At 32.8% G+C, this 19,128-nt stretch overlaps 1 protein-coding gene across 9 annotated transcripts in view; it reads right to left on the reverse strand.

Annotated features, from left to right (window-relative positions):
- LOC106868342 (protein Aster-B) overlaps positions 1-19,128 on the reverse strand; it is a 264,262-nt gene that overhangs the window by 30,837 nt on the left and 214,297 nt on the right. For 8 of the 9 annotated variants that reach the window (XM_014913557.2, XM_014913556.2, XM_014913555.2 and 5 more), the window contains 3 exons: positions 11,717-11,888; positions 11,502-11,558; positions 746-889 (listed from right to left, as the gene is read on the reverse strand). In XM_014913557.2, the coding sequence (XP_014769043.1) occupies positions 746-889; positions 11,502-11,558; positions 11,717-11,888 (373 nt within the window). The remainder of the gene's footprint in view (positions 1-745; positions 890-11,501; positions 11,559-11,716; positions 11,889-19,128) is intronic. The other variant, XM_014913553.2, reaches the window with a different exon arrangement.

The raw sequence follows: 19,128 nt of genomic DNA on the forward strand, positions 1-19,128 counted from the left end.
ATATATATATATATATAGTATATCAAAGTTGACAATCTACTCAGAGTTTTCACCTTAGCATGGCTAGTCATGACTGTTCAGCCGAGCAAAGGGTGAAATTCACAGTAGATTGTCAACTTTAATATAATAAATAAATATCTATCCACTTTACCCTGCATATTGAGTTCTATACCAGATAATTTTTGCACTATGTAAGACATATTACTGATATATTCTACTACTATTACATTACCATGCACACTTACACACTTTATGGTTGTTGTCTGCCACATCATGATCATCTATATCTGTCCCAACACCAAACCACATCAATAATTCTAAAAGCTTGAACCTATGCAAGAAATCAGAACTTGTAAGGAGAATATCCACCACTTTTCTTTTTCTTTAAATAATTTTCTAATTACTGTTTCAAAATTTGAACAAGTTACAGATATGGAATGGAAGTGTGGAAGTATAAAAGAAACACAAATTTCACAAGATATTTTTGTTGTTTTTTTTCCCCCACAAATAATTATATATGCAATGGATTAGTGGGTGACAATGACAGCTTCATTATTTTTGATATCTCAGAGCAGTTTATCAAAACTAACTATCAAACTCCCACCAAAATGTAAAACTTATTCTAATTACAATTATTAAGAGTTTTGAAAGTTTGCACTAAAAAATTTCTTACTTGTATATCTTTAATAATTTACACATCTTTTACAGCAGAAAGTAAAGAACCTCAAAGACAATTTATGCTTACCATAAGTTTTCCTGACTTCAGCAAAATGCCTGAAAAATGGAGAATCTGTGAAGAGATATTCAAACATTTTGTCCACTGGAATACTGAAGACTTCATTCATGTAAGTCTTAGAAAAATGTTCGTGTCCAGTACAGATAATTTCTCCTGAAATGAAAAAGAACATCTTATATAGAAGTGAACAAACATCAAAGTGAAAAGCTCAACAAATAAGAAAATACATTCAAGGGGTGAGTTTTATATTAATGAATGAATAAAATTATGTGAACTATTGTAAGGATGTAAAATACTTTAAATACTTCATCATATTGATATTAAAACCAATCTGTCATAAATCCTATCACTATATTAGGAAATGAAAGGTGAGAGAGTTAGTACAAAGACAGATTAACATACTACAGAATATACAACAAATGGTCAACCTGTAATAAATTCTAACAACTTCATCAATAATCAAAATTTAAGTTAATATCAATTTCTATATTAGAAACATCTTAGATATTAAACTGACAAAAATAGATACTGCTTTTTGATATTAGACAAAAAGTCCTCTACACAGCTATCCAACTCTCAAGAAATAGCGACTGAATAGCCTTCAAATCATACCATGGCATCTCAAAAAAGAGGACATTGAGATAATATAGTCTTAGATAACTTAACCTGAAAAAGATGGGATAGCCACAGCTGAAATGTCTTTGATCATAGGATTGCTTGATCAGAGCTGACCTGAGACTAAATGAGAATACTACAGGAGACAGGATCTTTCAAACCTGCAGTTAAAGAGTGTATTGTAAGTCAAATGTCAACAGCCTGTTGTGTATGTTCCAATCATGCTAAATACTTCTTCTACTGATAGCCAAAATCTTCTCATTATTAGACATCAATGAGGATAGTCTTTAAACTGAATTTTATGATATATTAATTTTAGGAATAGTACTCTTTGTCAATTTGCATCAAAGTAGATAATATAATTAGGTTTATGTTCAGCTGTACACATCCCATGAAAGAAGTAACATTATCCAACATAAACACATTAGCTGGTAGAGCAGAAGACCTCTGGCTATTCTTTGAAGGAATGGAATTAATCTTAAAAGATAAATTAATAAATACCAAGTGGTAGAAACCAGTTTGACATGCTTGGATTAATCGGCTTCAGCGTAATGAGAGACGTGGACTATCAAATATCTAAATAATTTAACAAGAGTATATTATATGAAGCATCTGGTGAGTATATAAAAATAATAACCTAAATACATAGTTTAAAGCATTTATAAATTGTTAATTAAAATTGTACTACTGTATTTTATTTTGATCTATTTTTTAAATAGACAGCCAAGACCATATCGAAAACAAGTCACCTGACTGATTGACATGAAGAGTCATGCTTGTTTATCAATACTAAAATGTTCTCTTCTGATCTTGTGACACCTCCACTCAGAATAACTTGACTCACTCATCTCTCCTCTTCTCATTCCCCATATTGTATCCACCCCCACTATGTCACACACTAATTTTTCCCTATTCAGAACAACACCCCTTTGGAGTTCCTTTCCTACCCATATTTTCACAGCAGCTATCAACCTGTAATTGTTCCAGAAGAACATCAGCTATTTCAACTTCACTAGTCCCATGTTGTCTGCAAAAGCCAAGGGCACAGCCTCTTCTTTCAGACCAAACCATTAAAATATATCATCATCCTCATCATTGCTTTTTTTACAATTGCATTTGCCATGCTGTTAGGGACTGGATGAGACTTCTTGAGGCATTATTCTATGGCTGGAAGTCCTTCCTGATACCAATTCTTGCTTTTCAAGTAAGGTACTTTATTTCATACCTTTGCAAGTTAAACAACTACTGGAAATTTTGATTATAGCAAATATAAACAACATCACGGCTACCCAAAAAGAGGCAATGCAAAGACACAGGAGACAAACACACTAACATTTATAACCACAGGCACACACACACACACACACACACACACAGGCTTCTGAATAGTATTGTTTCCATTGACAAAATTTCACTCACAACTATTCCTTTTTCTCTCTCTGAATGTGCATGTGTGTGTGTGTGTGTGTGTGTGTGTATGATGAAGGTATGTACATACATGTACATATATATGCATACACTCATATATTATATATATATATATATATATATATATATAAACTTCTCTGCCTTTGCAATGTCTTCATGAACTGAAAAAGAGGCATCAATTTGACTAATTTCAACCTTACATTGGTATACTCATAAATCCACTATTACTAATACGTATATATGCAAACTGTTGCATATATTTACTTAAAGCCTTCATAATAGTTGATTTCTAAGCAGTGATTCCATGGGCAGTTAAAAAGTGTACTCATTGGAGCAAAAACACTGTTAACATACCAGTAATTTATATATTTTTCTTGTATATGTTCATAGTTATGCTTTCATAAAGAACATACATCTGTGTGCATACATGTGTCTGTGCTTGTACCAAAAGAACTAAGTCAGCATTGAGAAATATGACTATAAATTTGAAATATATTGTTAGCCTGGAGTCCCAAGTTATATATTCCTTTTGCTGGTTAATGACAATAACAACAACACTGATACTAATGACTATTAACAGAGAGAATATAAAAAAAAAATTTTTTAAAAACCCTACATTCAGAGTGAAAGATTTAATAAATAATTGAAATCCTGAAATAAGTAAAAAAAAAAAATTTGATTATTTATTAAATAAGGACTGCACAAAAAAGAGAGTGTGTGAGAGAAGAATTCTCTTCATTAACAAATGATATCAATCTATCTGAGACTGCTTTTGGTCCTATGATATAAACCTCCTGTTTTAAAGTGCTCTATCAGAAATTAAAACTTCTCATGTTAATTTATGCTAAGACATCAACTTAATAATTACAGTTATTTCACTAAATTCTTTTCAAAACTAACTGAAACAAAATTAATGCAGTTCAACTGAAATATGGTAAAAAAAAAAGATTAAACATGTCAAACACAAAAACAAATCTTCCTTTGACAGACACAGTATAATTGTGAGAAAATAAATATCATATATAAGAAATATGCAAATTTATATGATAAAAACATTTTAAAGAGAAATAATGTCAAGCGAAACACTCACTCACATAATGAAAAAGATAAGAATAGGATATATCCAATCATATTATGTAGCCTATTCCACAAAAGAACATTTGATCAAAACCAAGACTCTAAGAAAAGTCAATGTTGGAGTTTCAACCAAGGCAAGGACAGAAACGTCAGAACTAAGATTTCATGAAACAAGTAATAAAAAGATAATTTCAATAACAATTATATGAGCCCAGAATCTATCTGATGTCACATTAGAATCTACATCACTTAAGATTCTTCGGTTTTGAAACAATTTAACTAAGCTGAGAAATACTGTCATTCAATGAGACAGAAAAGATAAAAATTTCAACAGAGAGGATCCAACAATTCCTACTGGGACTAAAATCAATACCAGAAGAGACCAATAGTGTTATTTTAGGAAATATCTAACAAATTTTGATTCATTCATTGATGCATGCAAGCATGTATCTATATATGTATGTGTAATGTCTATTAAAAAACTAGCAACTCTTATTTCGACACAATGTTATGGCTAGCAATTTGAATAAAACAGAACAAGCACAAAAAACTACCACCTTCAGAGGCAAGAAAGTATTTCCGCCTCAACTTGAAAGGCAGATTACAGAAAGCATTTAAGAATTTGATAACACATAGAGATTAAATCTGAAGAGTGAATTTAAAGAATCTACAGTAACTAGAGAGGAAGGACATATGTATAGCATAGTCCATTAGATGCATAGTATAGTCCAATTTATGGGAAAGGATAAATAGTGGCCAGAGAAAGTAAGTGATCATCAAAAGAAATGGCTGGTGAATGCAGGGAAGACAACTATAAAGTTAGCAGTAAGTGTTAGAGCAGATCTATGATGTCCCAGCAGTGACCATCTCATCTTTTTCGTATCTTTAGAACTACATAACCTAAAGTGTGTCCTTCCTTTAACAAGATATTATGGTATGCTTTGAGGGAATTTAGCCTTTCCTTTACAGAGAAGCTGTTTTGTTGGTTCATGGTTTGAAGTAGAACTTCAAAAGGATTCAGGACACCTACATATGCCTAGGTAAAAGTACAGCAGACCAATTTATATAATGCCACTATGGAGAATAAAAGTTATTGCTACTATGATGATGATGATGGTGACATGGAAGAGAAAAAGAAAGGAAGGACGAGAAGTAGATTTAAGAAGGGGTTTGAGATGAAGGTTGATACAGATAACGGTATTACAGATTATCTGTTTGTTCCAGCTGAGCAAACTTCCAACACACATGAAGGGATAGTCAGTAGAATGTAAAATATGACATTTACATTCTTCAGCATTATACGAAATACCATCTGCAATCATTAAGTGAAATAACAATCATGATCATCATGTATTTTAGATCATCAAATGTAAAGTTTACACAGAACATAGTTTTATACTAGAATGGTAAATATAGCATTTGTCTGAGATTAAACAGCAATAACATCGCGCGCATGCGCGCGTGTGTATTAATTTGTTCATTTTGCATATTTTCCTATGCTGGCACTGTGTGGTTAAGAAGCTCACTTTGTAACCACATGGTTTTGGGTTCAGTCCCACTGCACAGCATCATGAGCTAGTGGTTTTCATTATAGCCCAAGCTAACTAAAGCCTTGTGAGTGAATTTGGGAGACAGAAACTGTGTGAAAGCCCATCATGTGCATATGTGTGTCTTTGTGTCTGTTCATTTGTACCCTTCCATGGAAAACATGTTTGGCTATGAGGAAACATTAATTTGCTTGGAAATAGATGAGGGTTGGCAACAGGAAGAGCGTCCAGGTGTAGGAAATCTGCCACAACAAATTCTGTCTGATCCATGCAAGCATGGAAAAGTGGACAATAAATAATGATGATGATGCTGATGATGAAAAATGATGATGATATATGTGTAGATACTAAAGCTATATTTGGGAATTTTTTTTTCTTCCTGTAATGGCTTGTAATTATAATTTCTTACACCCTTTCTGGTTTTGAGTAGCCTAGCTTCTTAAGAATGGTGTTGAGGTAATTAAGTCACATAACTGCAAGTATGGTTTTGAGTAAGAAGATACATGTTCAAACGATCTATTTATCTACACTTGAAGCTACAAAATTACTAATTTATATATAAGTAAAAAAATTACAATAAATATCATCAACAATTCTATGATTACTTATTCACTGACATTTAACTATTTCGAATATGTTTCATAAAAAGTGGTGATGTAAGCAGAACAAAACCTGAATGAAAATAACAGAACATTATAAATATGACTTTTAAATGACTTGGCATAAAACAATACCTAATTCATTGATCAATACATGCAGAGTCAGATGACAGTGCACCAGCTCATGTTTCTACAAGTGTTGTTTCACTAGAAAATCTATTTTTCCTACTTCAATATGTATTTTTCATTTTATTGTAATATAAGGTCTGGAGATTTTTTTTACAGATTTTTTCACATTTATATATAAACTGACTAAACTGTTGTTTGAAAATTTGGTATTTTTCTTAGAGCCAATGGTTCGATCATGAAGTAGTGCTGGAGCCCACTTCTTTCATAAAGCTTATCCTGTGAAAACAAAGCAAATTAATATGAAAAAACTTCAGGCTCATGAAATTCATCACTATTTCACATGCACGCACACACACACACACATTTCTTTCTTTTGAATTTTCTTTCTATCTCTAAATGTTCCCAGTAGTTTTTAATTCATAATGTAAATGCAATATTTTGAAGTTAGATGCTATAATTGCTGACAACTGGGAATCAAGCTAACTAAGAGATGCACTATTGGGAATTTAAGGCGCTAGACTATTGATTGCAAAAATCATGAGTCCAAACACTATCTCAAGCATATTGCCCTTTCTCTAAGACACATTAGTCTAATGCCTGTGGCTACCAAACTACTTCTAGATATCCTCTATAGACATTACTAAATGTAATTTATCAGAAACAAAAATCTAACTTTTAATTCACATGTAATTAGTTTTTCTCTTCACTTGTTGACTGAAGACTTACAGACATCTATTTTCAAAGAACACAGAGTTATGCCATATTGTATTTACTCTAGTGAACCATCTGTTAACAGATTACATACAGGAAAAAGTTCAAAGATAACATTTCTTGCAACATTATGTACAATAACAGTAAAGTTTTAAATAGTGAATATGTGCACATAACTCGATGTTGTTTTCACATGTAGCTTTTAATAATTCCCTAATTCATTTCACATGCCATCTAGACCAAACACAATACATCCCAATAAGCTTACACCATTAAGCGCTCATATTTCACTAAAACAACAGCACAAAAGTAGGCCTTCTTAAAAAGGAAGAGCCCTGTTTGGAAATCAGTGAATCAGTATGCCCCTATCTTATTTATCACTTCAAATATTTGACATAAGGTGAAAACTACATTTAATGTCAGCAAGGATTAGTTTACCTAGAAAACAAATTCAAATAAACCCAGTTCAACTCATTAGCAGATAATATCAACAACATTCCATTTACACTACTTGAATCATTTATTCACTTCTAGTTTTATTGAAAATGTCACTTCCCCATTTGAGCAGTGTGTTTACAGTATTAAGTTCCTATCACTCTATTTTCAATGTCTCAAACAGTAAATTTTGTGATGCAAGTTGGTACAGAAAACCATACATGTATCAAATACCTAAAATCAATTTTATTAATGAACACTGAATGCTTTCAAATAAGTATTCAGGTTACAGATTAATATCACCTACCGATTTGTTTCAATACATTAGGTTGGCTACTTTTCTTGTGCAAGCTAAGTATAATAATCTCCTATACCTGGCAAACACCTATAATATAGTGATGTTCACTAATTTTTCATCTCCTGAGCTATGCTTTTAACCAATTGAACATAGGTGGATCAGACTATATACTGTCTGTTACCATATCCTATATTCCATACACAAACACACACTGACACATGCACGTACACAAACACTCCTTAAAGTAGAAATACATTCACTAAATAGAAGTCTGATTCTAGTTCAAACTGGTGAGGATAATTAAAATAATAAATTAAATGACTAAACACAGTAAGAAGGAAATCAATAAACCAATAATAAGTACAATAAGAAATTTATGAAAAATTATGAAGGCAAACTAATTTCATTTGGACATTAGCCAGTTTCTAGCCATATTGTAACAACCATAACAACCCAAACAGTAAGCAAGTAAATATATATATTTACATTCTTACACACTTACTTATACCACCTCTTCACACAAACGCATTCAAGTGAATGTTTAATGCTGCTTAATATAGAGTATGTAATGTTACAGTTATTGCAGTTTGTTGTACAGCTCTGGTCAGCCTTGATTGAGCACACCTAAGTATAACTTAATCAATACAGATGAGTGTTTGTAATTAATGAAACTGGACACGTGAGAGTAAAAGGTAGGAATTAAAGAAAGCTTCGTGGAAAGATCACATAGGATTTGTTTCTGTTTACTTTAAGCTCCAACAATTGTAAGTCTCAGGCCTACTTGTTACTACATGATTGAAATAATGGGCTGATATACTAATTGTTTTTATTGATAATTACTATTTCATATTCAAACATCTACTGCTGTTACCACTACCACCAATACCACCACAACAACTCAAAATAGTTTTGCATTAGATTTCTGAAGGAGCTACTAACTCTTTTACTGTGGAAATCAGATATATCCAATCAAAATTTCACCACTCTTAGTTGCAGAAAGCAGTTTTATATAGCAATCTACCTTTCATTGAGGAATGTTATGTTTGACACTGTTTTTTGTTGAGATATGTCAAGTTTATTAGGCCAACGTGAATAGCAGGAAATACCAATTCTATTCATTGGTAAATATTTAACACCATTACAGGAATAACCATGAAATTTAATTTCACAGTTAAAGGGTAAAGATATGTATATAGAGGGATTTATCAATACAAACACTTGTGTGCGTGTGTATGTGTGTGCATTTTGATGAAGCTGGGAAACCTTACACTAGAAAAAAAATTAATTTCTTAACTCCAAAACTATCAAGAAAAAATATTAAGTTAAAGCAATAAACTTTTGATGGTTCAAAAATATAATGGTAACGATAAGATATTCTGACATGAGACAGAGAAATGGAAACAAAGGACTTCATTTTGCATTTAATTTTCCAGTCAATAGTGAAACACCATATTAACAGCAATAAAATTTGTTCATATGAAGGCTTGAAAGCTGGAGAGATTAAATGAAATTAGTGTAACAAATATCGCATCATGTCACAATTGGTGAAATTTGACAAGAAATTAGTCCAGACATGTCAGTATTATTTTTGTTTTATAGCGTTAGGAAAAGATAATTAGAGAGGATATAGTAACAAAGAGAAATGTAAAAAAGATGAGTAAACCAATTGTTTGAGTAGAGAAAAGACCACACTTAGTAAGGAAGAGATTGCACTTAGTAGAATAGTGAAAAGACAATAGAATTATTGGCTCAAAGCACAGAATCAGTTATTTGTAATGACAAAAGCAGCAAGTAAATGGTAGAGATCAATAGCAGATTCTAAAAGATTTCAGTGGTGTAAAACAAAATTTCTGAAGTTGGTGAACCATTCAACAGGAATGCAATATCCAGAGTAGATATGACCTCTTATACAAAAAAATCTGCTTGTTATCTCAAGAGTACACTGATTATTGACCAATTTGTAACACTGAGCATCAGGTGATCATTGTTACAAATTGGTCAAAAATTAAGTCATTTCTGTTTCAGAAGATGTAATTTTAATTTATGCGCAAAACATAAGATTTTTGGGAACACTCCTCAAAGACGTTCAATCCTAATATATTGGGTTGGCAACTAAGTTCCTACCGTCTTTTTAAATTTTGGAATTTATTGCGTTTTTAAATTTTGGAGTCTATATTTTTTTGAAAATTCTATTTTTGAATCATTTTGGAATCTATTTTGGGTTTTTTTTTTTTTTTCTAGTTAATTTTAGTTAATTTTTGTTTATTTTCAGATCATTAAAATGGAATGTCAAGTTAAGAAAAACGAGCATTTTCGACACCTCCTTTTTGCTTTTAATCAAGGTTCTAAGGCTGCAAAAGCTGCTCGCAACATTTGTGCTGTGTATGGAGAGGGTGCCATAGCTGAAAGAACCGCTCGTGATTGGTATGCCAAGTTCAAAAATGGAAATTTTGACCTCAAAGATGCACCTCGTTCTGGCTGTCCAGTTGAGTTCAATGAAGAGCGATTAAACCAACTTTTGCACAAAAATTCTCATCAAACAACAAGGGAACTGGCAGAGAAAATGGAATGCTCCCATACTGCTATAGAGAAGCATCTTCACTCGATGGGAAAGGTTCAATCTCCACTGATTTGCTTGCTCGTCACCACTCAGGCAACAAAAAATAGTGCCTGTACATCAATAGGAAGCAGCGTAAGGAATGGCTTAGCCCCAGTAAACAAGCAACACTGCGCGTGAAACAAGATCTTCATCTACGTAAAACGATGTTGTGCGTATGGTGGGACTGGGAAGGGATTATCCATTACGAATTGTTTGAACAATAGATTGAACAACTCAATACGGCTATTCAAGAGAAAAGACCTAATCGGCAGCATGGAGTTCTTCTGCTGCACGACAACGCCTGCCCTCATATTGCCAATATGACCAAGGAAGCCATTCAAACGCATGGCTAGGAAGTGTTGCTACACCTGCCATACTCTCCTGATTTGGCACCAACGGATTTCCACCTCCTTCGATCTCTTTCAAATGCTATGTGTGGAGTTTCTTTCAATTCTGATGCAGACTTGAGAGCTTGGTTGGATCAATTTTTCGAGTCGAAATCGGGCAATTTCTACCAGTGAAGTATTGAAAATATTGTTGAACGTTGGGAAGAAGTTGTAAACAACAAGGGTGAATACATTATTGATTAATTAGTTGTTATTTTTTTATTAAACCTTTTAAAAACTTTAAATTAAAAAAAACGGTGGAAACTTATTTGCCAACCCAATATAAGGCTTAGCAGTGTGAGTGTACATGTATTTGTATAAAGGTATTTCCAACTGGAACCTTTCTTACTGCTAATAGCCCAAAATAGAGTAGAAGTTTAGGTAAACTAAAACAGGCAGAGCTGTGCACTTTTTCCAGGAACACAATAGCTGTTGACAGAACAGAACTCAAGAACAAGTGGTCAGTCATCAAGTAAATTAACCTTAAAAAATGTTGCTTCTCAGTGCTCACAGACATACAAATATATGTATGCACACATACATGTTATGTCAGGTCTATTTCAACTCTTCAAGTTCTGCTGACATTAAAGCCGTTTACATGCATTATGATCACAGTATGAACAGTATGAAGTATTTTGTTTGGACTCACTCTCACTTTATATTTATATATATATATATATATATATATATATATACACACACACACACACACATACATACATATATATATATATATATATATATATATATAAAATTGTGCATAGATATGTGATATGGTTTACATAAGCGTCTAATACACCCGTGTGGTAAAGTATAGAGTCTGGTACAGTTATCTACACATTCAAACAAACAAAAATATATAACATGCACATATAGTCAGGTACATAATTCCATGTTACCAAAATCTTTTCTTGTGCAAAGGCGAAAGAGAAGAATCGTACCTGTTTCCTCTGAAGGGCATTTAACAGGGTTACGACAAGATGGTAGACCTTCACCGTCTTCAGTGTGCATGAAAAAAATGAAAGAAGAAAAAAAAGAAAAGATAGCAAATAAAATTATGCCTGAGTGCAGTGCAAGCCAATTTTAAATCTTGATTAGAATGAAGCAAATGGAAAGGAGAAATAATAATGTGGTCCTCAATGATAAATTGACTAACCATCACTCTCTTCTGTGGTATCTCCAAAGTCTGTTAATGGCTCATCCCCATTAACAATGGGATCCTGGGAAGGCTCAAAGGCATCATCAGTAGCAACGAGATCAGTATCATCAGCATTTGTAATGGATTCTGTTTGAACCACATGCTGATCGGAGGAATCAGTTGGACAGTCCTGGAAAAGATAGAAACAAAGCAAAACATTTATTGGTTAGTTGGTACTCAAGAACCAGTTGTTTATATCAGTTACTGCTCAACCTGATCGTATCTTAATTGGAGACATAGCTCTCTTTGACCTCTTAACAACTTAATCTGTAAACAAATTAATGTTAAAAATATTTCAGAAACTATTTTTGAATTACACATACTTCTAAGAGTGCCACATGAATTATATTTTTTAAAAAAATCTTTTTCTCTGACCATGTTTTACATTTAATAAATATACATTTGTCCAGACTATTAACCTGTATATTCACGATACTTACACCTACCATACATTTCAATTGGCTTGATTGCCAGTCCTCATTAAGTGTCATTATCATAGATATGTACCAACTGAATTTAATTGAGGAATCTTCAGGTCTTAGCCAAAAGTATGTACACGTATCAGAGAATTGATGAAGAATACCATTACTTTAGAAATAGAGGTTCCTGAATTTAATACAATCTGGGGTTATATACATTTAGGAAGAGACACCTAATGATGATCAGAAACCAAACTGATAGAAACTTGGTATACAGATGTAAGTATACACCCTGTAGATGAGATTAATATAATTATAGTCTTATGAAGAACAGCCCATCTAGACAAGGTACCATTTAGATATTTACCTTATCTGGAAACATTTCAACTCCTTCATGAATCATATATAAAGAGATATTTTATAAGGATGGTAAACAAATAAGTGAAGAGGTAATGTTATAAAGCCAAAAAAAAAATCAATTTATTTTTCATATTTGAATGGCATAATTATCCATAATTCATCAAAATGATTTGAGTAACAGATGGTTTATTGTTTAAATGTGTTAGTTTCCTAATAGAGTAGGAAGTAATAACACTAAATGAAAATTCAATTATGGGTAGAAAAAACTGTAATTAACTAAACAAAAAGCAAAAGCATTAAACAAAAAACAGATAGTAAAGAACTATTGATATCTTAGAATTAAACAAGTTGGAAGCTGGAGCTCATTTAATTTTGTTATTTTATGCAGACTTTCTGGTACAGCCAACCAAGCAAATATGAAGATAAAACTAATTCATTTGCTATTCAACATAATTAAGCAACAAAAACTCATTAAACTATAATTACTGTTTCATTCCCCACTAGTACTTTTGTTTTAAACAGTTTCTACAAATAGGGAATGTAAGATCAAACAAGAGCGAAGTATTTAATAGTGACAATTAAGTATCGTGCATAATCAGTTTCCCTGAATCATTCTGAATTTTTCTTCAAATATTCTAAGACTTAAATTGTAAAACCCTTTTCTCATTTTCCTTCTTATGACAATCTCGTATTACTATCCTTTTTTGGGAACAAAGCAAGTAGAATTCTATTGGTGATTTTTAATTGCTAACGTATGTGACTATACAAAGTAAGAGTAGTTTTGTTAATGTTTACAAGCAGAAACTGATCTGATACATGAGTTTCATGCTCTACAAAAGTCAGAAAAAAAAGAAAAAACAAATTAAGTTTTCGAGTTGTAACAATTGTCAGAAAACTCATTGGTTGATGCTAAATCTATTTACAGATTCCAATATGCATTTAAATAAATTTAAATTGGATATGTTTTTCTATAATGGAAAAAAAAAATTTGAAACATCTGCATGATGGCAACTTGACCCTAAATTTTGAAAGCCTGATATAATATTACTTGTAACTGCCATATTTCTCAACACAAATCTATTTATCATTTTAACATCCCCTTTTCCATGATTGTAGGGCTCAGATGTAATTTGTTAAGACAGGTTTTCTATGACTGGACACCCTTCTTGTTGCCAACCTTCACCTGTTTCCAAGCAAGATAATGCTAGTTTATGATTAGACATGGTTTTACAGAAGATTAGAAATGAAAAGAGACCACATATATGACTGTGATGCTCATTTACACTTGGTGTCAAGAAAAGGAAACATAAACACACACTAACCACTAATAACTAAACAGCCAAAGTGTTTCAATTAATTTTCATGAAGACATGGGAGTGGTTTAATAAATTGTAATTTGATATATTGTTATACTATGGCAGTGTTGACCAACTGAAATAGCATTATATCATTAATGCTATAAATGAGATTTTAATTCAAATATACTTCAGCACAGCCTACACTGTTGCAGTGGCTAAAACAAAGATTTCAAGTAGGTGGGTTGGGTTAAGTGATACAAGGAAAAACACCATAAGCAACAATGCCAGTAATTCATATATATATAAATTTGCACAGCAATCTCTATTTTTCAATCATTTGTCCATTTCTAATATCTAGCAAGGAAAGAATGGTATTTATAAAGTGAGGGGTTTTGCATATTGGAGATATTGTTTTTATTACTGCATACCCTTCCTATTACTAACTAACTACTCACTAAAAAAGTAGAAATAGAGCCTGCATTGTTAGCAAAATAGGTTGATGAAGGAAGAATTACCCAGTTGATAAGTCATGTTCTATCAAAAGGAAAAAAAGAAAGAACTCCAAACAAATTAGGTCAAAATTTTATGGCCATTTTCCATGCACTGTCTTTCATTTTATTTAAATCTGTACCTCAGAGTTTAAATATTCTAGAATATATTTTAATGAAATAAAATAAAAATGCCATCCTCAAAATGAGAAGCTGATAGCATTTCATTTCATTACAAAATATATTTAATAATATATTCTAATAAATATATATATCATCATCATCGTTTAATATATATATTTATTAGAATATATTATTAAATATATTTTGTAATGAAATGAAATGCTATCAGCTTCTCATTTTGAGGATGGCATTTATATATATATATATATATATATTGATGATGATGATGATGATGATATATATATATATATATATATATATATATATATATATATATATATATATATATATAAGGGTAACGACCCCTTCGGTCATGAATGACCATGGGATTGCACCTAAAATGTTTCTCTCTGAGGCACAAGTCCAGGCAAGGTTGTTTATGGAATACCAGCTGTTGCCCATGCATACCAGCCTCCCCTTTTATTGCCATCGATGTTATCCAAGGGAAAAGCAAAGGCTGATATAACTTGGCACCAGTGATGTCAAAATTCATTTCTACAGCTGAGTGAACTGGAGCAACATGAAAATAAAGTGTCTTGCTCAAAAACACAAAACACAGCCAGGTTTGAGAATCAAACTCACTACCTCATGATTGTGAACCTGACACTCTAATCACGGAGACATACATAAAATTAACTATCCATTCAAATTTATGATGAATTAATGCTAATAAATTGACTGGTTTATTAAAAGATGTTAGAAAATAACTAATATTATAAGTCAAAGAAGAATCTCCACTTTTGTTTCATTTGTATGGATTAGATGAAATTCATTAACCCAGGTTTCTATGGTCAAATACTTTTCCAGTCCTTCAAACAGCACAAATGCAGAACATGTTTACACAGAAGATTGCAAATAAAAGACATCTCGTGTATGAATGACATTTGTTTATAATTAGCACAAGACAAGAGAGCATGAACACACACACACACACACACACACACAAACATCATCGTCATTTTAATGTCCACTTTTCCATGCTTGAATAAGTCACATGAAATTCATTGAGATAAATTTTCTATGGCCTGTCATCAACCCTCGCCTGTTTCGAAGGAATATTTCCCCTTAGCTAGGGCAAGACAAGAAAGGAATGACACTGCTTGGATGATGGTGACACTCACATACAACTATCATTCAATATGAAGACAAGGAGACATGAACACATGTGGACAGATGGGGTCACACACACACACACACACACAGCTTCTTTCAGTTACCATCAACCAAATACACTGAAGGCTTTGGTCAGCCCTGGCTATAGTAGAAGACACTGGCCCAAGATACCTTGCAGTGAGACTAAAACTGAAACCATGTGGTTGGGAAGCAAACTACAGTGCTATGCCTACACCCAGAAGAAGAAGAAAGAGTAAAATTCTTTCAGCTCATGTTTTGAACTATTATTTGCAGATATAGATTCAAAATTAAATTTAGAGGCACTTGAGACATAGATGTAATGCAAACACAAAAACTAAAGTCATCTCCCTAAACATCTACTGTAACCAAAGTACAGAATACTAATATTTGATACATTTCACCCAAAGACTAGTACATGTCTCACTTAATTTCAAACTATTCACAATAAACATTACCTGATATTTCAATCATCTCACTGTCCAAACTCTATTCATTCACCGTAATTTAATAAATCAGTCATCTTTCTACAGTTTGGCCACAGTTTACAATAGTGAAACATAAACTTTGTCGGCAAGGTTGTATAAATCAATGAATGTGAAGTCTCTTAGTAATTAATGTATAGAGAATTGTCGGTATCTTTTTATAACCAACAAGTTCTGGAACATGTAGTTGTTTGCAGCACTGATAAAGCCCCTATACAAATATTTACCTGATATTTTATCAATTTATATCAGTCCACCTATTAATATTATTATATGAATAATTTCAAACACAAGCACATGGCCTCAAATATGAGGAGAAAAACAGTCTGTTGAATTGACACTAATACTTAACTGGTACTTATCTCATTGAACTTCGAAGGATGGAAAGTAAACAACGACTCTGCGAAGATCTGAACTAACAAAGTCATGGCGTGTAATCATATACCACAGAATACTGTTTATTGCTCTACTGGTTCTGATAGTTATTTCTAACATAGGTAGAAGTTTAACAATTTTGAAGAATGAATATACACTCAGCTTACATCCTTGCCTCCACAACTAGAAAAATGTAAAGCAAAGCAGATTTCAATAAGATTTGAATTAAGAATATACCTGCAATGCTGCCAAACGTTTTTTTTTTTCTTTCAGTAATCTACTGATTCTACAATCCGCTATGTTACTACTATTACTACTACTACTACTACTACTACTACTACTACTACTACTACTACTATCAAACTAGAAAAATTTAAGCAGAACAAGAACAGCATCAACTTCACTTGTCAAGGTAGTCAACTGAAAAAGTTCAAAAGGAATTGAGTTTGTCAAGAATAGGAGCTAAAAAGTGCTGGAAATGAGAAGTTGAAGATAATGGAGAATGGAATAAAAAATATTTTCAGAATGAACTTATTGAATATAGAAATCATTTCTGTCGATATTTGTCACCTACTTTCTCCACCAATCATCTCCTTTCTGTGCCTTCTCTCACCTCCCTGTGTTGCCCTTCATCAGAAATATCTCAGTTATTTTCACCTTTGATGCTTTCACATATCTACTGCAACCCCCACCATCAAACCCCTTCTATATTACACACCTTCATATCCTCCAGTCACCTCATCTTATTTCTTATTTCTTTACTGCCCACAAGGGGCTACACACAGATTGGACAAACAAGGACAGACAAACGGATTAAGTCGATTATATTGACCCCAGTGCATAACTGGTACTTATTTAATTGACCCCGAAAGGATGAAAGGCAAAGTTGACCTCGGCAGAATTTGAACTCAGAACGTAAAGAAAGACGAAATACCACTAAGCACCTCGCCCAGCGTGCTAACGTTTCTGCCAGCTCGCTGCTAGTCACCTCATCTTGCCCACTCACTCACCCTAAGCCTCTATATCATCTCATCCATTCAATGTCTCTTGAGAGCATGTTCCAACACATCTTCCCTATCACCCTCTTTATCTTACTCTTCTAACTCACTCTCCTTCGTTTTCCAACTGGGGTATCCAAGACACTTATAATCTGTCCCTCTGTACCTTAACTCTCTCAACTGGCACAAAGCTACACCCCCCCCCTCAATACTACTCTCCCCTCCCAGTTGAGGGGCTTTTAGTTTTGCAAGGTACTTGGTGATCCAGTTGGTGCTGGTGACATGTAAAAAGCATTGGTACTGGTGCCACATAAAAGGCACCCAGTACATTCTGTAAAGTGGTTGGTGATATGAAGGGCATCCAGCTGTAGAAACCATGCCAAAACAATGGAACCTGGTGCAGCTCCTGGCCTTGCCCAGCTCCTGTCAAACCATCTAATCCATGCCAGCATGGAAAACAAATGTTAAATGATGATGATGATGATGATATCAATTACTAATAAGCCACAAGTCTATTTCCTCCACTTCAAATTATGAAGCACTGTACTGATATTAAACAGTAAAAATCTAAATTTTTTTTTCCTTAATTGCACAACAGAAACAAAAAAATTCTTCTACACCTCTAGTATGACAAAAAGAAACTAGTATGTTAAAAATGAGAAAATGGCACATTAAAAACAATATTGACAGCACATTGGCTGAAGAGCCAAGCACAAACCATTTATTGCTTATACAGCAACTGAACACATTTAAAACTTGTTATAAATGCATCTGTATGCAATTTTATTATTTTGCATGAAATGGGAAAATGCCAAAAAAAAAAAAAAGCTACATTATTAAACTGTTCAGTGTTCAGTGTTGGATTATTAGAAAATGGGAGTTAAATGTATAAAAAAAGGAGCTAGATTTAGCAACAAAAGAGCTAAATTGGCAACACAGCTTGGGAGCTCTGCCACATCTGCTTACAAAAAAATGGTAAAAAAAACTACTACCAGTACTACTGTTGCTACTACTATTACCACCAATAAAATTTTCTAACAGATACATGATCAGATATTTGTGAGGAGAGAACAGTGAATTAAATCAATCAATAACAGTACTTGAGTGGTACTTTAGTTTATCAACCCTGGAGGAACAAAAGGCAAAACTTATTCCAACATACTCTGAACTAATAACACAGAATGACATTAAAATACCACCAGGAATTTTGTCCACTAAACTACCGATTAAATCCCAGAATATATGTAAGTGTATCTATACATATATACAATTATATAGACACACACAAACGTGAATATATATATTCACACATACACTTATTCTCTAGCAAGAACTGTGTTGATAGTCACCACAAAGTTTTGGCCTGCTTAGCCTTCATTGGTATGTGTGTGTGTGTGTGTGTGTGTGTGTGTGTGTGTGTGTGTGTATACGCAAACATGCACATATATATATATATATATATAATATAATATAGGATAAAATCTTTATAAGAATTTATCAAGTAGTCAGCGTGAAAAAACTCATAATGAAAAAAAAACTCAGCATTTTTTTCCATAAATATATATAATTTATATAAGGGCATTAACTATATAGTAATGCCTCACGCTTTGAGAGACTAAATAAGTCAAAAACT

This window comes from Octopus bimaculoides, chromosome 5 (assembly GCF_001194135.2).
Source record: "Octopus bimaculoides isolate UCB-OBI-ISO-001 chromosome 5, ASM119413v2, whole genome shotgun sequence".
Lineage (NCBI taxonomy): Eukaryota > Metazoa > Mollusca > Cephalopoda > Octopoda > Octopodidae > Octopus > Octopus bimaculoides.